Genomic DNA, 23,011 nt, shown 5'->3' with positions numbered 1-23,011 from the left:
ATTTCTCTAAAAAGACAAATTCTTGTTTCCACAGGAGAATTTCAATCTGGGTCAAGAGTATGCAAACCCACAATGATACCATATCAATATCAAGTCAGTCTGATTTTGCCTTCCAAATTAATGGCTTGTTGAAATTGCCCATTTAAGACCTCTTTTAACAATTTCAGAATGCTCTAAAAATGAAAATTGCTGTTTCCACAGGATAATTTTACTTTAGATCAACAGTATATAACCCCACAGTGACACCATATCAATATTAAGTCAGTCTGATTTTGCCTTTTTAAATTAATGGCCTGTTGAATTTACCCATTTAAGACCTAACTTTCAGTGGTTTCAGAATGCTCTAAAAAGGAAATTTTCTGTTTCCACAGGGTAATTCCACTTTAGATCAACAGTGTCCAACCCCACAGTGATACCATATCAATATCAAATCAGTCTAATATTGCTTTCCAAAATAAAAGGCTTTTCAAATTGCCCATATATGACCTACCCTTGGAGCGAATTCAAAATGCTCTAAAATGGAAAATTTCTGCTTCCACAGGATAATTCCACTTTAGATCAACAGTATACAACCCCACAGTGATACCATATCAATATCAAGTCATTCTGAGTTTGCCTTCCAAAATAAAAGCCGTTTCAAATTGCCCAGAAGCGCCGGGGGAAACGCGCTGGTATTAGGAACTGACTGAGACAGCAGGCGCATCGCGCACCACTGCCCAGTATCCTACTGGCCAATGTACAATCGATGGAGAACAAGCTCGATGACCTAAGAGCAAGGGTCACCTTCCAACGTGACATGAGGGACTGCAACATTCTGTGCTTCACGGAGACATGGCTGACCCCCACCGTGCCGGACCAGGCCGTAACTCCGTCGGATTCATTCTTTGTGCTCCGCGCGGACAGAACGGCAGAGTCGAACAAAACCAAAGTTGGAGGAGTGTGTTTCATGGTAAACAGAAAGTGGTGTGATGCCAGGAGCATTTCTACTCTCTCCAGCGGCTGCTCGCCACATCTGGAGTTCCTGAGCATTAAGTGCCGCCCTTTCTATCTGCCCCGTGAGTTCACCTCGGTCATCGCCACGGTGGTCTACATCCCACCCCAAGCGGACACAGGTATGGCTTTGTCCGAACTACATGATGTGCTGAGCTCGCTTCAAAACAAGGACCCGGGCGCAGCCCTCATTGTAGCAGGAGACTTTAACAAAGCGAACCTCAGACAAGTCATGCCAAACTTTTACCAGCATGTCTCGTGTCCAACGAGGGGGGATTGAATTTTGGATCACTGCTACACGCCATACAAGCAGGGTTACAAAGCTGTCTCACACCCGGCTTTTGGGAAGTCTGACCACAACGCCATCTTCCTCATTCCCCAGTATAAACAAAACATACGGAGGGAAGACGTGACCACGAGCGAGGTAAAACGGTGGACTGCCCAATCAGAAGCTACGCTACAGGACGCACTCAATGACGTCGACTGGGACATGTTCAGAGCATGCGCAGTCGACATCAACGAGTTTACGGAAGTAGCAGTATGCTTCGTCAATATGCTAGCGGAGGAGATTATCCCCACTGCGAGATTCCCCACATTCCCAAACCAGAAACCGTGGATGGACAGATCGATCCGCTCTGCAGTAAACGCCAGGACCGCCTCCTACAACACGGGTCTCGCCACTGGCGATATGAGCGCCTACAAAGCGGCCTCATACGGCGTACAGCGTGCGGTGCGCGGTGAGAGATGCCAAACGCCGATACCGGGAACGTGTGGAGTCCCGCTTCCACCAGGGCGACACACGGAGTATGTGGCACGGACTACGCACCATTACGGACTACAAAGCCAGGGACACTGCGCCGATCAATGCCAACTCTGCATTCACCAACGAGCTGAATCAGTTCTACGCCCGTTTCGAGGTTAGCCAGGCGGCTAATGCTATTTACCACCTGACTACTGAGGACAGTGATGTCATCAGCGAGAGACCGGTGACCAGCATCGCGGAGCATGACGTCCGAGCGGCATTGAGGAGAGTGAACACAAGGAAAGTGGCGGGGCCAGACGGCATCACCGGCCATCTGCTGTGCTGACCAGCTAGCAAGTGTGTTCACTTACATCTTCAACGATTCCCTGGCGAAGTCTGTGGTCCCCACATGCTTCAAAAGATCCACCATCATCCCTGTGCCCAAGAACAGCAAACCCTCATGGTCAGCCCACATTCAGGTCCAGACCAAAAAGGCTAGGCAGCGCCTGTATCACCTACGACAACTGAGGAAGTTCAGGGTCTCTCCAAAGATCCTCAGGATTCTCTATACAGGCGCTGTGGAGAGCATCCTCACACAGAACATGACATCGTGGTTTGGGAACAGCTGTGTGAAGGACCAAAAAGCTCTCCAGAGAGTGATCCGTACAGCAGAATGCTGCTGCAGGATTGCTCTCCCCCCGCTTCAGGACACCTACACCAGGAGATGCCGGACTAGAGCAGCGTAGATACTGAAGGACCCGTCCCATCCTGGCAACAAACTGTTCCAACTTCTGCAATCTGGTAGAAGGTTCCGCATCTTCCGGGCAAAGACAGAGAGACTCAAGAGGAGCTTCTATCCCCAAGCCATCCGGGCCCTAAACACACACACCCGCCCTCTCACATCATCTATAATTGACTGAGACAGGACTCTCTTCCAGACACTAAACCAAGGAACAATGTACATTTCAAATTCCTTTAATTTTACATATGTTTATATTGTCTATCCTGTAAAATAGTCAGATGTCTATTCATATTAATGTACAGAATTCACCTGCTGGCTGCTACTACTGCACATTCACCCAATGTATATACTATATATATATATATATATATATATATATATATATATATATATGTATAAAATGTTCTTCCTCTACCCCCCCCCCCCCCCCCCCCCCCCAAATTTGTGCACATGTTGAGGAGCGTGTCAGGTTACATTTCACTGTGTGTTATACTTGTATAACTATGCATTTGACAAATAAAGAACCTTGAACCTTGAACCATATACAACCTACTCTTTTAATGATTTCAGAATGCTCCAAAAATGAAAATTGCTGTTTCCACAGGATAATTTCACTTTAGATCAGCAGTATACAACCCCACAGTGACACCATATCAATATAAAATCAGTCTGATTTTGCCTTCCAAAATAAAACACTTTTCAAATTCACCATATACAACCTACTCTTGGAGCGAATTCAAAATGCTCTAAAATGGAAAATTTCTATTTCCACAGCATAATTTCACTTTAGATCAACAGTATACAACCCCACAGTGACACCATATCAATATCAAATCAGTCTGATTTTGACGTCCAAAATAAAAGCCGTTTCAAATTGCCCATATACAACCTACTCTTTTAACGATTTCAAAATGCTCTAAAAATGAAAATTGCTGTTTCCACGGGATAATTTCACTCAAGATCAACAGTGTACACTATCACGGGGATATCAAGTCAATTTCGAGTCGCCTTGATTTTGCCTTTTAAAGTAATGGCCCGTTGAAATTGCCCATGTATGACCCACTCTTTCACTGACTTCAGAATCCCATTAAAAGCAAAGTTGCTGTTTCCACAAGATCATTTCACTCTACATTGACAGTATACAACCCCACAGTTTTATCATGTCAATATCGTAATTATAATTGTTTATTTGGTACTTTTAATAATTAAACGCGGATGCTGTTAACAGGACAATTACTGTTTCCACTAAGTAACTGGAGTTCATGCAAACCATACACAACCTCAACAGTGGTAACATCTCCATCTCAAATCAATCTCGTTTTGCATTTCAGAGTAAAAGCCTTTTGACTTTGTTTATAGGAGCTTGTCTTTCCATAACTTCAGAATGGCATTAAATGGAAAGTTCCAGCTTCCACGAATTAATACCAGTTCATGCCAACACATATCATTGCATATAATCTAACAGTGGAGTTGGTGACCATACTTTTCGGTGACTTCAGAATGCTGTTAAATAGGAAAATCCCTGTTCCCATGGACTAATTTTTCTCTAAATCAATAATATACTCCCTCAAAGACTGTGAAAATCAAGTCTTTCTTATTTTGGATTTAAAAATAATTGCCCTGGAAATGTTTTACAAGCTGTTTTGTAATGTCTTTATTTTCTGGGAAAACTGAGGATCAAGGATATTAAAGGGTAAAGGCACTGATATCCAATAACTAATACAATATCAGTGCCTGGAGCTCAAATGTCAGTAAAAAGGTATGACGGATGCGCAGGAATTAATAAAGATCATTACTGGGATTAAGGGGACAGGCAACCAGTCAGCAGCCTTAACATACAGTATATGAGGTGTATAAAATTCTCAAAAGGATTCAGTTTGCAGCTCTCCATTTCCTCTTCCACACCAGGCAATGGCCTCCAAACATCACTAAGCCTTTGATTATTTAATCATGTGTTGATCCTTTTCCTTGACTGTATTTTGTGGCTTTAAACCTGACAAACACCCCCAACTTGACTATGACTTCTGGCCTGGTTATGCTACATACAACTTGAGAAACTAGACCAGGGCAATTCAAAGGAGCTTGCAAAGAAAAGCGTCTGGACTTCTTTAAGTTGCTTGAAGGCGTTTCACCTCTCTTTGCAAGCTCCTTTGACTATGATGACCTGGATGACTGAGAACCTTCACAGACAGGGCAAGGAAGGTTACAGGTTGTGGTATCAGCCAGTGTTCTCAGGACTAGCCCAGTAAAATCCACAATCTGTTTCTGAAGCCAGACAAGATACTTGTGTTATGGAACTTATTTTGTCTGGCTCCTGTATTGATGAAGTCAACACCATCACGGTTTAAGAACTATCAGCCAAATGCCATCATGCGAGATGAAAGTGCCAGGGAGCCAAATTCTCATTTACCTGAGACTGCAATTTAAAACATCTACTGACCCACACCAGGGCCAAGTATCTGGTTAGACACCATGTTTCGAAGGCCTTTGGTAATTGTGTTATGTTTGAATTTTGAAGCCGAATATTACAGGTCACCATGGCATTATGATTTTAGTTTAGCTAATTGATTCGTGTGATCTAGCATCATAGATAAATATATAGATAAAAGATATACAGCAATAGCAATGAACTGGAACAAAATCTGTAGTGTTTCCAAACAATACTGCTTCATGGAAACATGCATAAAATGAAAATGTTGAAAAGGTCCTTAAAAAGAAGTCTAATATTAATTTCTGCAACTGAAGACTTTTACAAATACTGTAGAATCAGTTAGCTTCATCCATCCATTCTCTTCCACTTATACTATCCAGGGTCGTGGGGGGTGCTGGAGCATATCCCAGGGAGACGCAGGGTACATATAGCGAGAGGCAAGGTACACCCTTTACAGGTCAATATCGTAATTATAATTGTTTATTTGGTACTTTTAATAATTAAACGCGGATGCTGTTAACAGGACAATTACTGTTGCAGGGGTAACACACAGAGACAGACAATCATTTGCACTCACATTCACATTCACACCTATGGGCAGTTTGGATTAATCAATTAACCTATCCCCACAAACTGCATGTCTTTGGACTGAGGAAAATGAAAACCAACGCAAACACGGGGAAAACATGCAAACTTCACACAGAAAGACCCCAGCCTGGTGGAATTGAACTGCTGTGAGGCAACAGTGCTAACCAAGCACACGGTAAAGTAAAATTTTTAGCTATTACATCAGCTCTAGTGCATATGATTACAAAGTTAAAATTTGAATATAGAGAAAACAGAGCTGGTTCGACAGAAACAACACAACTTTGTCAGGTTGGGGAACAGCATTTCTGGAACATTACTGAGCAGCATGGGGGCTCTAGAGGGATTGTCCTGGCTCCACTTTTTTTATATTGTATACAGCAGACTTCAAATATATATCTTTAGTCTTGCCAAATCCAGAAATACTCAGATGACACTGCAATTATAACGTGTCTCAGGAATGGGCAGGAATCTAAAGACTGGGACCTTTTCTTGCCTTGAGCAACTGGATTCAGATAATTATCTGCAGGCTTTTCATACAAATAGCAGATGAGCTAGGAATTTTTCTCTGTGATCAGAAAAATTATTGTAATTATTGTTTTTGTACGTAAGGCATTGTCTGGCACCTCTGTTTTGGTTTTTTTATAAAAACTGTTCCCGACTCCACTGTTAGATTATATGCAGTGATATGTGTTGGCATGAACTAGTATTAATTTGTGGTTTCTCTGTGAATTTCCCATTACGTCGTAGCGCACTCAGTGCTTGCTTGGAAGTTTAGGGGTTTTTTTCGCTGTAAAAAGAAGTTTTCTTCCCACGCACAACAGACGCTAATGTTTTTGTCACTTTTTATGGAATCAAACTCAAAATAAGGTCAGTACTTCCACGCTTTAAACGCTCATACTCTCTCCCGCACTCGATATATTATCCATTGTTGATCTGCACACAGCTGTTGTCACGAATGTCGCACTTGCTTACATCACTGTCATGAGACATTCTTGCAAAATAATCACGGTTTTAGTAACGCAGTAACGCAGCGTTCCTACGGGAAAGTAACGGTAATCTAATTACCGTTTTTGCAACAGTAATCCCTTATTTTACTCATTACTTGAAAAAAGTAATCGGATTACAGTAACACATTACTGCACATCTCTGGTTATCATGTGTTTGCTATGATGTGATGTGTAGTAATGGTTATTAAGGTGCTAATCGCTAATTGGGGATAAGCTAGCAAGCTCGACAATTAGCTGCCATGCTAAGCAGACGTTGGTAGCCAAGTTCATATGTCACTGTGGGGTTACGAGCTCACATGGCTTGTAGCTGTGCCAGAGAGCAAGCTTGGGTGAGCTAGCCTTAAAAAAAGACTATCGTTCGTTCTCCTGCCAGACGCCTCGCTGCTGTGCTGCCTCGCTGCTGTGCTGCCTTACTGCCTTACTACTGTGCTGTCTCGCTGGTGCCATTAAAGGACCGGCGGCTGCCATCCATTCATCCATCCGGACCTCGATTATTTGGACCGAAGTACTCACACACACACACCCGCACTCAGTGCCATACACTCTCTTTATTTTGCTGGCCAGCTAACACCATTGTTTTTTTGGGGGGGGGGGGGGTTGCATTCACAAAGACTATCCAAAGACATTTTGGTTATTGTCAAATAGACACTCTCTGATTACGGACTGAGGAGGTTGTGGTGTTACAACCCCAGGACTGAGAAAAAAAAGACTCTTTACACCAATATATTCACTTGTATATTCACTGAGAAAAAAAAGACTCTTTACACCAATATATTCACTTGTCTCCTGGTTAGGAGAAGTGGCTATTGATGGAAATATTTTTTTTCTTTTTTCTTCTTCTTGTCTTTGTTTACATTGTATCCCAGAGAAGTTTTAAGTTGTTCAGGTTGAAACATTTGCACTTAGAGTCGGTTAAGTTTCCTTTGATGTATCAGCGTCAAGCTGATGTTTAAGAGGGTAGGTTAAGGACGTATGTGCTCCAGTCCATCAATCCTTTAAAGTGCTGGACACAGATGGTAAATTGCCATCAGACCCTAAATAAATTGTCCTCTGCTGTTATCCATATTGCTTCACTCATTCTTTGGTGAGTAGATGTATTGGTTACATAGGTCTATTAGGTTATGTTGTGGTGATCCTCGGGTTGGGGAATGGGTGTTCCTACTGGAATGCAAAATTAAAACCAAGATGGACAAGAAAAGTTCAAAGCCATTAGGTGCTCAGCTTAGAAAAAAGAGAAAAGAAGAGGAGGAGAAACAAGTAAAAGATACAGGTAAGCAGATGTGTCATTGGATAATGGCAGGTCATGTATCCTGAAACTATCAGAATCAGAATACTTTATTAACCCCTAAAGAAATGATGTGGGCTACAGTTGCTCCAAGAAGAAATGGTAAAAATAGTAACAGTAACAGACTAAACTCCAAACAATACATTATGTTACAGATTATGTTTTAATATTAATTAGTCATTGTCAATTGTTGACTTGTCCTGTTTTCATTGTATGACAAATTATGATGGCTGTCTGGTAGCTGTTTGAATACTATGCATACTCACTCTCTCTCTCTTCATATGTGTGTGTATGTTTCTCTGGTGAAATTCAGTATGGTTCCGACAACAGTCTTATGTTTGTTATGTTTTATGTACAATCCTTAATATTTATACACACATTTATACACACACATACACATAAAGTTTAATGTGTGTGTGTGTGTGTGTGTGTGTGTGTGTGTGTGTGTGTGTGTGTGTGTGTGTGTGTGGAGAGAGGGGGTGGGATGTTCGCCCAGGGCGCCAAACAGGCTAGGACCGCCACTGTAAATGATTAATAAAATACATGCAATAAATGATTAATACACTCATGAGTCATCAGACATTATACTCGCAAATTATCTCTGATTTGATTGATTACCTTCCTCAATAAATTAGATTATACAGAACAATCTGCATTTTTCTTTTATTTTTCCTTCCTTTTTTCCAACCATGTTAGCATTCAGTCCCATTTCTATTTAAACATACAAGTAAATGCAATCATATCTGTTTTGTCGATGTCAAGCAACGTTTTAGTCTGTGCTGAACCATTTGCATTTGGCAAACAGTGTCTGTTTGCCAAATGCTGAGTTATATTCTCCACCTAGCTATGCCTTTGACTCCGGGGAAGGTAATGTGCTTCAAATTTATTTAAACATTTTAATGCTTTGTTGATGGAGAACACTTGAGTACATCCTGACCTTAAAACTGAAAGAATGTGCAAGGCAATGCTCAAACTGAAGAGAACTTGTTGGGCTACAGTTTTACAAGGGTTTGTCTCTTTGAGTGACTGATTTAAAAATGATGCTTAATATTAACAATAATTGTTTGGTGTAAAATACAGCTTTTATGAAGACGAAACTTGCTCACGGCTTCATTCACTCACCTTTTGTGAAGTTATACCGTGCTGAGAAACCAATGGCCTCGAGTTCACTATCAGCCACAAATTTGATGTACAAGTACCTCCCACTGGAGCGGACATATGACGGGCTTTCCTGCCCGCAGTAGCGACCAATTATGGGAGAGAAACCAAAGGGACCATCGCGGACTTCAATGTGGTCGAACTTACACTCCCAGGAGGGCTCGATGGAATACTTCTCATCAAAGAACAGGTCGATGCACTGCCGAGGAGAGGCTACAACAGGCCAAGAGGTTGAGAGAAGGTGAAGTTAACAGCAGGAGGAGTGGGAAGTGGTACTGTAAGGATGCTAAAAAACAAAACAAGATAAGGTCTCACCTTCTATAATATAGATGCATTCCCTCTCAGGTGGGTATTTCTCAGGGTAATTCGGTGATGTGAAATACCCTCCATTAGGCTTCTTTACCCAGGTCCCACACTCCCCAGCTGGTGTCACACCCGAGTTGTTCTTTACTAGAAGCGGGTACACAGGCAATATAAAGTACACAGTTTACCAAAAGTAGATCACATCCTTGTATCTTTAGTTTTAAAACATCCATATTTTTGTAGCACAAATTGGATTTGTCAAACTTTTCCATCTTTTGAGAAGATACTGCCAGAAACAATGGAAAAAGGTTAAAATAGAAGACTTTCAGCATTACAGGTTAGCTAATTATTTACTATACTGTGCTACAGTACTTTTTGGCACTATATTGATATTTTATTAGTTTAATATTATCACTGCACTTTTCTCATGAGATCATTATCACAAAATCTAATCTATCCATTCGCTTCCACTTATCAGGGTCGCTGGAGCCTATCCCAGCTGTTATAGGGCGAGAGGTGGGGTACACCCTGGACAATTTGGATTATCCGGAGGAAGCCGGAGTACCCGGAGGGAACCCACGCAAACACGGGGAGAACATGCAAACTCCACACAGAAAGACCCCAGCCTGATGGTGGAATTGAACTCAGGACCTTCTTGCTGTACAGCAACAGTACTAACCACCATGCCACCGTGCTGCCACTCAATCTAATAATTAGTTTTATTATTTCTCATGATAGATTAATATTCATACATTTCACTACATTTTAGGTTAAAACCCAGAGTAGTATTCGAGTATCAGGCCACCTGCCCTCTGCAGCTACATGAATAATATGGCAAGATGTGATAGATTACCTTGAGCTTTTGTTTTAGTAGCTGTGGCACTTGACAGCTCAGGTGAGAGGAGGCTTGCTGCTAAAGCTGACAGGACACAAAAAAGAAGACGTTAAAGATGACGTTGTTCGTAGGGAGTTGCTTGTATTTACTTTGAAAAAGCAACAACAGATAACTAAACCAGCATAAACACCGGTTAGACTAGGAGACTGTAAATCGGTGGCTGCTGTTTTTACTTTCTTATAGATAAAAGCTATTTGATATATTTATTTTTTGAATCACATGCACGAACAACAAGGGTCGCTTACTTACTGAACTATGTTCAATAAGTGAACGTTTCAGGGAACTTACCGATTTGCAGCACAAGTTTGTGCAGCATGTCTGTTCCCCGAGGATGTGTAGTTCAGTTTGCTGTTGGTTAAAGAGTGTCCATCAACCCACCAATTCCTCAGAGAATTCGCCAAATCCGAGAGCTGGCTTGTCCATCTCTCCCGCCGTGCGTCCCCGTCGGCTCAAAAGATTACACTCTCGTCCGCCACCAACCTTCACAATTTTTGCTCCACCTTTAGGCTGCCTTAATCCTCTGAAAAGATACAGCCTCCAGTCATTCACAAGGCTGCGCTGTCCCGAGGCTTGGTGCCTTAATCCAGCCTCCAGTAACGCAGTCAGCGCAGTTATCAATACAGTTCACTGGAATCAATTCAAAAATATTAATAATAGTAAAAAAAATTTACTATAACAAAAATGCAGTTGTACCCATTAAATGGTTTCATGTTTAATTGGATGAAATAAAATGTTCAGCACTTATCAAACAGGCAAATTTATGTCTGTTTTCATGAAATCTGAAGCAAAACCCGAAGATATATCCAGTGGCGGTCCTAGCCTGTTTGGTGCCCTGAGCGACCCCCCCCCCCCCCCCCCCCCACACACACACACACACACATATAAACTTTATGTGTATGTGTGTGTATAAATGTGTGTATAAATATTAAGGATTGTACATAAAACATAACAAACATAAAACTGTTGTCGGAACCATACTGAATTTCACCAGAGAAACATACACACACGCACACATATGAAGAGAGAGAGAGTGAGTATGCAAACAGCTACCAGACAGCCTTCATTATTTGTCATACAATGACAACAGGACAAGTCAACAATTGACAATGACTAATTAATATTAAAACATAATCTGTAACAGAATGTCGAAAAAAACATTGGTGCAAATTATGTCTGTATCATAATGTCTGGTGTTTTCGTGTTTGTTGGTTTGTTTTTATTTTGTTTTATTTTGCGAGTTGGTTATTAGATGCTGCTCCAGCCAGAGAATCCCCCGCAGCCCCGCCCTCTCCTCCCTGTGCTGCAAGCACCAGGCGCACCTCGCAAACGGAGGGCGCCCTTACTCCCAGCAAATGGGCGATAGAAAACCGATCGGTGCCTATGCCATCCCCAGTATGCGCTGGCATGACGTCGGGGCAGCATGAGTACGAGCAAATTTTTTTTTTTCGATGCCCGTGATGCGGCCCCCCACCATGATGCCGCACCAGGCAACCACCTGTGTCGCCCATATCAATAACCGCTACTGTATCTGAGTCTTCTATCAAAAGTTAGAAGACTCTGACTATTACATGCATTTGAATGGAGTTCTCGCCCGAAACAAAGTATAGGTTTTCATTTTGTGAATAACTTGAAAATCTTAGCTCAAACAGCTGCAAAACCTGTTTGCCCAGCACGGGGATATTGAATTCTATAAGATAAAGCCATAAAGATGTGAGTCTGAGTCTTCTATCAAAAGTTACAGCTATGAAGTTGTACAAAAACGCTTTATTTCGTCAAGCCAGTGCGTTTCTTTTTTTTTCCCCCAGATATTTTTATTAAAGTTTCTGCATCCATTTTTACAAAAGACAAATTGAACAATATGCCGTTTTCTTTTTGAAGAACATAAAACAATATGAAACATACACTCCCACCTCATAATTATAGGAGTACCAGTGGGTGTACAAAAAGAAAAAAGAAAGGGTCCAGTCTAATATACGAGTAGCAAACCCTGGAGTACAAGATAACAGTTCCTGAGTGCACAAGAGAGATCTGGAGAGTTTCAAAGCCCACACCCCCGCACAGACACAGAAAAAACAAAACACACAAACCAAGAAAAAAACAAAACAAAAAAACAACAAAACACAAACATAATGAGTGGTCAGCTTAGTTGTAGAGATAAGTCAATTTTGTAAGAGAAAAGAAATATGTATAAAGTAGGTAAGTAAATGCCATCATAAGGCGCAGGCACAATAGAGTCCATATACTTAAACTTAAACATCTTACTTAAACATAAGATAAAATAAAATATAATAAAGTCTGAGCTGGCTAATTGGGAGCGTTGCAAGACCGCAAAGTGTGAACATGGTCAAAAAAGGGTTGCCAGGTCTTAAAAAATTTGGCCATAGACCCACGCAGGGTGAATTTAATCTTTTCGAGTTTGCTAAAATGCCAAGTGTCTCTGATCCAGATTTCCCAGGATGGGGGAGAAGGGGACTTCCAAAATAACAATATTCTGCGTCTTGCCAATAAGGTGAGAAATGCTACCAGATTCGCTTGGGGCGTCGGCAAGGCAACTGTATCAGGAAGAACCCCAAACAAAGCAGTTAAGGGCACAGGTTGGAGGGTTAGCTGGATGATCTTTAATAAAGTCAGAAAAATATTAATCCAGTATTGTTTGAGGGATGGACATGACCAAAACATATGTATTAGAGAGGCAGGTGTTTGATGACAACGGTCGCAATCAGGGCTAAGGTTGGGGTATATTTGAGCTAGTCTGGCTTTAGTCCAGTGTACACGGTGCAAAATCTTACATTGAATCAGCCCGTGTTTGGCACATAATGAGGAGCCATGGACCCGGTAAAGAATTTTATCCCAAGAGTCATCCTGAATCACACACCCCAAATCCTGCTCCCATGCCATTTTAATAGCCGAGGTTGAGGAGTTGCCAAAGGAACATATTCTCCTGGCCTGTGATGAAGGGGGAGGCGATAGAAGGTTATCAAAGTCATGATAAGGAGGTCTAGATGGGAACAGTGCGTTTCTGACTATTACATGCATTTGAATGGGGAACTCGCCCAAAACAAAGTATAGGTTTTCATTATGTGAATAACTTGGAAATCTTAGCTCACACAGCTGCAAAACCTGTTTTCCCAGCACGGGGATATTGAATTCTATAAGCTAAAGCCATAAATATGTGAGTCTCAGTCGTCTATCAAAAGTTACACATATTTATATGAAGTTGTACAAAAACGCTTTATTTCGTCAAGACAGTGCGTTTCTCACTGTTACATGCATTTGAATGGAGTTCTCGCACGAAACAAAGTATAGGTTTTCATTATGTGAATAACTTGAAAATCTTAGCTCAAACAGCTGCAAAACCTGTTTGCCCAGCACGAAGATATTGAATTCTATAAGCTAAAGCCATAAATATGTATTTCTGAGTCTTCTATCAAAAGTTACAGCTAACTTCATGAAGCTGTACAAAAACACTTTATTTCGCCGAGACAGTGCGTTTCTGACTATTACATGCATTTGAATGGGGAACTCGCCCGAAACAAAGTATAAGTTTTCATTATGTGAATAACTTGAAAATCTTAGCTCAAACAGCTGCAAAACCTGTTTGCCCAGCACGGGGATATTTAATTCTATAAGATAAAGCCATAAATATGTATTTCTGAGTCTTCTATCAAAAGTTACAGCTAACTTCATGAAGCTGTACAAAAACACTTTATTTCGCCGAGACAGTGCGTTTCTGACTATTACATGCATTTGAATGGGGAACTCGACCGAAACAAAGTACAAGTTTTCATTATGTGAATAACTTGAAAATCTTAGCTCAAACAGCTGCAAAACCTGTTTGCCAGGCACGAGGATATTGAATTCTATAAGATAAAGCCATAAATGTGTGTGTCTGAGCCTTCTATCAAAAGTTACAGCTAACTTCATGAAGTTGTACAAAAACACTTTATTTCGCCGAGACAGTGCGTTTCTATTACATGCATTTGAATGGAGTTCTCGCCCAAAACAAAGTATAGGTTTTCATTATGTGAATAACTGAAAAATCTTAGCTCAAACAGCTGCAAAACCTGTTTGCCCAGCACGGGGATATTGAATTCTATAAGATAAAGCCATAAATATGTGTGTCTGAGCCGTGTAGAATAAAAAGGGGATGTTTTTTTCTTCTTCTAGTTTCATTATTTTAATATGGCACTATTAGTTCATTAGAATCATATAACCAGCTTTGCATTAAACATGTATTGAAGTTTTTGACCTTACATTACCCTTTGTATTACAGTGATTGTTATGACCTTAGTTTGATCTTTTACTTACAGGTACCAGAATAATAATATGATTTTTCATTGCAGATCTAACCATGATCAACTTATACATATTTCAGTTTGTTGCTTATTCTAGAGTTGTGCTCAAGTTAATTAAGGGTTAGAAGCTACAGTCAGCGCGATGTCTGGCTGATCTATGGAGGGGAAAAGGCTTCGAGCTTAGAAGGCCGCACGCGCTTACACAGCACTTATACGATGTTATTCTTGGTGATCTTGTGCTCAGTTATGTTTTCTGTTATGTTTTAAGTAGTGGTAGCTTATCAAGCAATATTCATTTAATATTATACACTTGTTTCAGAGCAGTACACACTGATCATCTTAATCAATGTGGAAGTCCTTGTAGCTGCAATGTTATGTCTCAACAGGGGACAGATGGTTCCAGGAGACGGGGGGCAGTCAGCGTCTGCCCTCGGGAAGGAGACAATGTTATTTTCTGTGTTAAATAAAACTGTCAACATTGATTATATTACACCACCAGGGCCTGTGCTGCTGGGTGATACATCCTCATTTCACCAGGGCCTGTGATACTGGCTGATGCCATCCACATTACACCAGGGCCAGTGGTGTTGGCTGAGGACAGTCACATTACACCAGGGCCTGTGCTGCTGGCCAATACCATCCACATTTCAACAGGGCAAGTGTTGTTGGCTAAGGCCATTCACATTACACCAGGGTGTGTGGTGCTGACCAATACCATCCATGTTTCACCAGGGACAGTGTTGTTAGATGAGGCCATCCACATTACAACAGGGCCTGTGCTACTGGCTGAGGACATTTACATTTCACCAGGGCCTGTGGTCATGGCTGAGGCCAACTACATTTCACCAGGGCCTGTGGTCATGGCTGAGGCCATCCACATTACACCAGGGCCAGTGGTGCTGGCCAATATCAACCACATTTCACCAGGGCCACTGTTGTTGGCTGAGGCCATTCACATTACATCACGGTCTTTGATGCCGGCTTCTACCATTCACATTACACCAGGGACAGTGCTTCCTGTGAGGCCATCTTCACCCCACCAGGGCCTCTGCTGCTCGTTGATGCCATCCACATTACACCTGGGCCTGGGGTGCTGACAGATATCATGCACATTTTACCAGGGCCAGTGGTGTTGGCTAAGGCCATTCACATTACACCAAGATGTGTGGTGCTGACCAATACCATCCATATTTCACCAGGGACAGTGTTGTTAGATGAGGCCATCCACATTACAACAGGGCCTGTGCTACTGGCTGAGGACATTTACATTTCACCAGGGCCTGTGGTCATGGCTGATGCCATCCACATTACACCAGGGCCAGTGGTGTTGGCTGAGGACATTCACATTTCACCAGGGCCTGTGGTGCTGGCCAATACCATCCACATTACACCAGGGCCAGTGGTGTTGGCTGGGGACATTCACATTACGCCAGGGCCTGTGGTGCTGGCCAATACCATCCACATTTCACCAGAAAAAGTGTTGTTGGCTGAGGCCATCCACATTACACCAGGGACAGTGCTCCCTGTGAGGCCATATTGACCACACCAGGGCCTGTGCTGCTGGGTGATACATCCTCATTTCACCAGGGCCTGTGATACTGGCTGATGCCATCCACATTACACCAGGGCCAGTGGTGTTGGCTGAGGACAGTCACATTACACCAGGGCCTGTGCTGCTGGCCAATACCATCCACATTTCAACAGGGCAAGTCTTGTTGGCTAAGGCCATTCACATTACACCAGGTTGTGTGGTGCTGACCAATACCATCCATGTTTCACCAGGGACAGTGTTGTTAGATGAGGCCATCCACATTACAACAGGGCCTGTGCTACTGGCTGAGGACATTTACATTTCACCAGGGCCTGTGGTATTGGCTGAGGCCAACTACATTTCACCAGGGCCTGTGGTCATGGCTGATGCCATCCACATTACACCAGGGCCAGTGGTGTTGGCTGAGGACATTCACATTACACCAGGGCCTGTGCTGCTGGCCAATACCATCCACATTTCACCAGGGCCAGTGTTATTGGATGAGGCCATCCACATTACACCAGGGACAGTGCTTCCTGTGAGGCCATCATCACCACACCAGGGCATGTGGTGCTGGATGAGGCCATCTTCACCACACCAACGCCCGTACTGTTTGATGAGGCCATCCAAATTACACCAAGGACAATTCTTCCTAAGAGGCCATCATCACCACACCAGGGCCTGTGGTGATGGATAAGGCCATCCACATTACACCAGGGCCTGTGCTACTCGATGATACCATCCACATTTCACCAGGGCTTGTGTTGCTGGCTGATGACATCCACAATTCGCAAGGGCCTGTGTTACTGGCTTAGGACATTCACATTACACCAGGGCCAGTGGTGCTGGCCAATATCAGCCACATTTCACCAGGGCCACTGTTGATGGCTGAGGCCATTCACATTACATCACGGTCTTTGATGCCGGCTTCTACCATTCACATTACACCAGGGACAGTGCTTCCTGTGAGGCCATCTTCACCCCACCAGGGCCTCTGCTGCTCGTTGATGCCATCCACATTACACCTGGGCCTGGGGTGCTGACAGGTATCATGCACATTTCACCAGGGCCAGTGGTGTTGGCTAAGGCCATTCACATTACACCAAGGTGTGTGGTGCTGACCAATACCATCCATATTTCACCAGGGACAGTGTTTTTCGATGAGGCCATCCACATTACACCAGGGCCTGTGCTACTGGCTGAGGACATTTACATTTGACCAGGGCCTGTGGTCATGGCCGAGGCCAACTACATTTCACCAGGGCTTGTGGTCATGGCTGATGCCATCCACATTACACCAGGGCCAGTGGTGTTGGCTGAGGACATTCACATTTCACCAGGGCCTGTGGTGCTGGCCAATACCATCCACATTACACCAGGGCCTGTGGTGTTGGCTGGGGACATGCACATTACGCCAGGGCCTGTGGTGCTGGCCAATACCATCCACATTTCACCAGAAAAAGTGTTGTTGGCTGAGGCCATCCACATTACACCAGGGACAGTGCTCCCTGTGAGGCCATATTGACCACACCAGGGCCTGTGCTGCTGGGTGATACATCCTCATTTCACCAGGGCCTGTGATACTGGCTGATGCCATCCACATTACACCAGGGCCAGTGGTGTTGGCTGAGGACAGTCACATTACACCAGGGCCTGTGCTGCTGGCCAATACCATCCACATTTCAACAGGGCAAGTGTTGTTGGCTAAGGCCATTCACATTACACCAGGTTGTGTGGTGCTGACCAATACCATCCATGTTTCACCAGGGACAGTGTTGTTAGATGAGGCCATCCACATTACAACAGGGCCTGTGCTACTGGCTGAGGACATTTACATTTCACCAGGGCCTGTGGTATTGGCTGAGGCCAACTACATTTCACCAGGGCCTGTGGTCATGGCTGAGGCCATCCACATTACATCACGGTCTTTGATGCCGGCTTCTACCATTCACATTACACCAGGGCCTGTGGTGCTGGCCAATACCATCCACATTACACCAGGGCCAGTGGTGTTGGCGGGGGATATGCACATTACACCAGGGTGTGTGGTGCTGACCAATACCATCCACATTTCACAAGAGAAAGTGTTGTTGGCTGAGGCCATCCACATTACTCCAGGGACAGTGCTCCCTGTGAGGCCATATTGACCACACCAGGGCCTGTGCTGCTGTGTGATACATCCTCATTTCACCAGGGCCTGTGATACTGGCTGATGCCATCCACATTACACCAGGGCCAGTGGTGTTGGCTGAGGACATTCACATTACACGAGGGCCTGTGCTGCTGGCCAATACCATCCACATTTCACCAGGGCAAGTGTTGTTAGATGAGGCCATTCACATTACACCAGGGTGTGTGGTGCTGACCAATACCATCCATATTTCAACAGGGACAGTGTTGTTAGATGAGGCCATCCACATTACAACAGGGCCTGTGCTACTGGCTGAGGACATTTACATTTCACCAGGGCCTGTGGTCATGGCTGAGGCCAACTACATTTCACCAGGGCCTGTGGTCATGGCTGATGCCATCCACATTAAACCAGGGCCAGTGGTGCTGGCTAATATCAACCACATATTACCAGGGCCACTGTTGTTGGCTGAGGCCATTCACATTACATCACGGTCTTTGATGCCGGCTTCTACCATTCACATTTCACCAGGGCCTGTGGTGTTGGCCAATACTATCCACATTTCACCAGAAAAAGTGTTGTTGGCTGAGGCCCTCCACATTACACCAGGGACAGTGCTCCCTGTGAGGCCATATTGACCATGCCAGGGCCAGTGGTGTTGGCTGAGGACATTCACATTACACCAGGGCCTGTGCTGCTGGCCAATACCATCAACATTTCACCAGGGCAAGTGCTGTTGGCTAAGGCCATTCACATTACACCAGGGTGTGTGGTGCCGACCAATACCATCCATATTTCACCAGGGACAGTGTTGTTAGATGAGGCCATCCACATTACAACAGGGCCTGTGCTACTGGCTGAGGACATTCACATTTCACCAGGGCCTGTGGTCATGGCTGAGGCCAACTACAATTCACCAGGGCCTGTGGTCATGGCTGATGCCATCCACATTACACAGTGTCAGTGGTGTTGGCTGAGGACATTCACATTTCACCAGGGCCTGTGGTGCTGGCCAATACCATCCACATTACACCAGGGCAAGTGTTGTTGGCCAATACCATCCACATTTCACCAGGGCAAGTGTTGTTGGCTAAGGCCATTCACATTACACCAGGGTGTGTGGTGCTGACCAATACCATCCACATTTCACCAGGGCTTGTGTTCCTGGCTGATGCGTTCCACAATACGCAAGGGCCTGTGCTACTAACTGTAGACTTTCACATTACGCCAGGGCATGTGGTGCTGGATGAGGCCATCTTCACCACACCAAGGCCCGTACTGTTGGATGAGGCCATCCAAATTACACCAAGGACAGTTCTTCCTAAGAGGCCATCATCACCACACCAGGGCCTGTTGTGCTGGATAAGGCCATCCACATTACACCAGGGCCCGTGCTACTCGATGATACCATCCACATTTCACCAGGGCTTGTGTTGCTGGCTGATGACATCCACAATTCGCAAGTGCCTGTGCTACTGGCTTAGGACATTCACATTACACCAGGGCCAGTGGTGCTGGCCAATATAAACCACATTTCACCAGGGCCACTGTTGTTGGCTGAGGCCATTCACATTACATCACGGTCTTTGATGCCGGCTTCTACCATTCACATTACACCAGGGACAGTGCTTCCTGTGAGGCCATCTTCACCCCACCAGGGCCTCTGCTGCTCGTTGATGCCATCCACATTACACCTGGGCCTGGGGTGCTGACAGGTATCATGCACATTTCACCAGGGCCAGTGGTGTTGGCTAAGGCCATTCACATTACACCAAGGTGTGTGGTGCTGACCAATACCATCCATATTTCACCAGGGACAGTGTTGTTAGATGAGGCCATCCACATTACACCAGGGCCTGTGCTACTGGCTGAGGACATTTACATTTGACCAGGGCCTGTGGTCATGGGTGAGGCCAACTACATTTCACCAGGGCTTGTGGTCATGGCTGATGCCATCCACATTACACCAGGGCCAGTGGTGTTGGCTGAGGACATTCACATTTCACCAGGGCCTGTGGTGCTGGCCAATACCATCCACATTACACCAGGGCCAGTGGTGTTGGCTGGGGACATGCACATTACGCCAGGGCCTGTGGTGCTGGCCAATACCATCCACATTTCACCAGAAAAAGTGTTGTTCCCTGAGGCCATCCACATTACACCAGGGACAGTGCTCCCTGTGAGGCCATATTGACCACGCCAGGGCCTGTGCTGCTGTGTGATACATCCTCATTTCACCAGGGCCTGTGATACTGGCTGATGCCATCCACATTACACCAGGGCCAGTGGTGTTGGCTGAGGACAGTCACATTACACCAGGGCCTGTGCTGCTGGCCAATACCATCCACATTTCACCAGGGCAAGTGTTGTTAGATGAGGCCATTCACATTACACCAGGGTGTGTGGTGCTGACCAATACCATCCATATTTCAACAGGGACAGTGTTGTTAGATGAGGCCATCCACATTACAACATGGCCTGTGCTACTGGCTGAGGACATTTACATTTCACCAGGGCCTGTGGTCATGCCTGAGGCCAACTACATTTCACCTGATCGTGTGGTCATGGCTGATGCCATCCACATTACACCAGGGCCAGTGGTGCTGGCCAATATCAACCACATTTCACCAGGGCCACTGTTGTTGGCTGAGGCCATTCACATTACATCACGGTCTTTGATGCCGGCTTCTACCATTCACATTTCACCAGGGCCTGTGGTGCTGGCCAATACCATCCACATTTCACCAGAAAAAGTGTTGTTGGCTGAGGCCATCCACATTACACCAGGGACAGTGCTACTGGCTGAGGACATTTACATTTCACCAGGGCCTGTGGTCATGGCTGATGCCATCCACATTACACCAGGGCCAGTGGTGTTGGCTGAGGACATTCACATTTCACCAGGGCCTGTGGTGCTGGCCAATACACTCCACATTACACCAGGGCCAGTGTTGTTGGCTGGGGACATTCACATTACGCCAGGGCCTGTGGTGCTGGCCAATACCATCCACATTTCACCAGAAAAAGTGTTGTTGGCTGAGGCCATCCACATTACACCAGGGACAGTGCTCCCTGTGAGGCCATATTGACCACACCAGGGCCTGTGCTGCTGGGTGATACATCCTCATTTCACCAGGGCCTGTGATACTGGCTGATGCCATCCACATTACACCAGGGCCAGTGGTGTTGGCTGAGGACAGTCACATTACACCAGGGCCTGTGCTGCTGGCCAATACCATCCATATTTCAACAGGGCAAGTGTTGTTGGCTAAGGCCATTCACATTACACCAGGGTGTGTGGTGCTGACCAATACCATCCATGTTTCACCAGGGACAGTGTTGTTAGATGAGGCCATCCACATTACAACAGGGCCTGTGCTACTGGCTGAGGACATTTACATTTCACCAGGGCCTGTGGTCATGGCTGAGGCCAACTACATTACACCAGGGCCAGTGGTGCTGGCCAATATCAACCACATTTCACCAGGGCCACTGTTGTTGGCTGAGGCCATTCACATTACATCACGGTCTTTGATGCCGGCTTCTACCATTCACATTACACCAGGGACAGTGCTTCCTGTGAGGCCATCTTCACCCCACCAGGGCCTCTGCTGCTTGTTGATGCCATCGACATTACACCTGGGCCTGGGGTGCTGACAGATATCATGCACATTTTACCAGGGCCAGTGGTGTTGGCTAAGGCCATTCACATTACACCAAGATGTGTGGTGCTGACCAATACCATCCATATTTCACCAGGGACAGTGTTGTTAGATGAGGCCATCCACATTACAACAGGGCCTGTGCTACTGGCTGAGGACATTTACATTTCACCAGGGCCTGTGGTCATGGCTGAGGCCAACTACATTTCACCAGGGCCTGTGGTCATAGCTGATGCCATCCACATTACACCAGGGCCAGTGGTGTTGGCTGAGGACATTCACATTTCACCTGGGCCTGTGGTGCTGGCCAATACCATCCACATTACACCAGGGCCAGTGGTGTTGGCTGGGGACATGCACATTACGCCAGGGCCTGTGGTGCTGGCCAATACCATCAACATTTCACCAGAAAAAGTGCTGTTGGCTGAGGCCATCCACATTACATCAGGGACAGTGCTCCCTGTGAGGCCATATTGACCACACCAGGGCCTGTGCTGCTGGGTGATACATCCTCATTTCACCAGGGCCTGTGATACTGGCTGATGCCATCCACATTACACCAGGGCCAGTGGTGTTGGCTGAGGACAGTCACATTACACCAGGGCCTGTGGTGCTGGCCAATACCATCCACATTTCAACAAGGCAAGTGTTGTTGGTTAAGACCATTCACATTACACCAGGGTGTGTGGTGCTGACCAATACCATCCATGTTTCACCAGGGACAGTGTTGTTAGATGAGGCCATCCACATTACAACAGGGCCTGTGCTACTGGCTGAGGACATTTACATTTCACCAGGGCCTGTGGTCATGGCTGAGGCCAACTACATTTCACCAGGGCCTGTGGTCATGGCTGAGGCCATCCACATTACACCGGGGCCAGTGGTGCTGGCCAATATCAACCACATTTCACCAAGGCCACTGTTGTTGGCTGAGGCCATTCGCATTACATCACGGTCTTTGATGCCGGCTTCTACCATTCACATTACACCAGGGCCTGTGGTGCTGGCCAATACCATCCACATTACACCTTGGCCAGTGGTGTTGGCGGGGGATATGCACATTACGCCAGGGCCTGTGGTGCTGGCCAATACCATCCACATTTCACCAGAGAAAGTGTTGTTGGCTGAGGCCATCCACATTACTCCAGGGACAGTGCTCCCTGTGAGGCCATATTGACCACACCAGGGCCTGTGCTGCTGTGTGATACATCCTCATTTCACCAGGGCCTGTGATACTGGCTGATGCCATCC

The 23,011-nt window shown here is 45.2% G+C and overlaps 1 protein-coding gene across 1 annotated transcript in view; it reads right to left on the bottom strand.

Moving 5' to 3' along the window:
- LOC308413035 (neuropilin and tolloid-like protein 1) overlaps nucleotides 1-10,178 on the bottom strand; it is a gene marked incomplete at its 5' end in the record, with an annotated part of 44,002 nt that extends 33,824 nt beyond the window's left edge. The window contains 3 exons of the mRNA XM_080907820.1: nucleotides 8,908-9,156; nucleotides 9,259-9,393; nucleotides 10,100-10,178. Coding sequence (XP_080763946.1) covers nucleotides 8,908-9,156; nucleotides 9,259-9,393; nucleotides 10,100-10,178 — 463 coding nt within the window. The remainder of the gene's footprint in view (nucleotides 1-8,907; nucleotides 9,157-9,258; nucleotides 9,394-10,099) is intronic.
- Between the last annotated feature and the right edge of the window lie 12,833 nt (nucleotides 10,179-23,011).

The sequence above is a fragment of the Rhamphochromis sp. 'chilingali' genome (assembly GCF_963969265.1).
Source record: "Rhamphochromis sp. 'chilingali' genome assembly, chromosome: 16".
In the NCBI taxonomy this organism is placed as follows: Eukaryota; Metazoa; Chordata; class Actinopteri; order Cichliformes; family Cichlidae; genus Rhamphochromis; species Rhamphochromis sp. 'chilingali'.
This window is presented reverse-complemented; position numbering and strand designations above follow the sequence as displayed.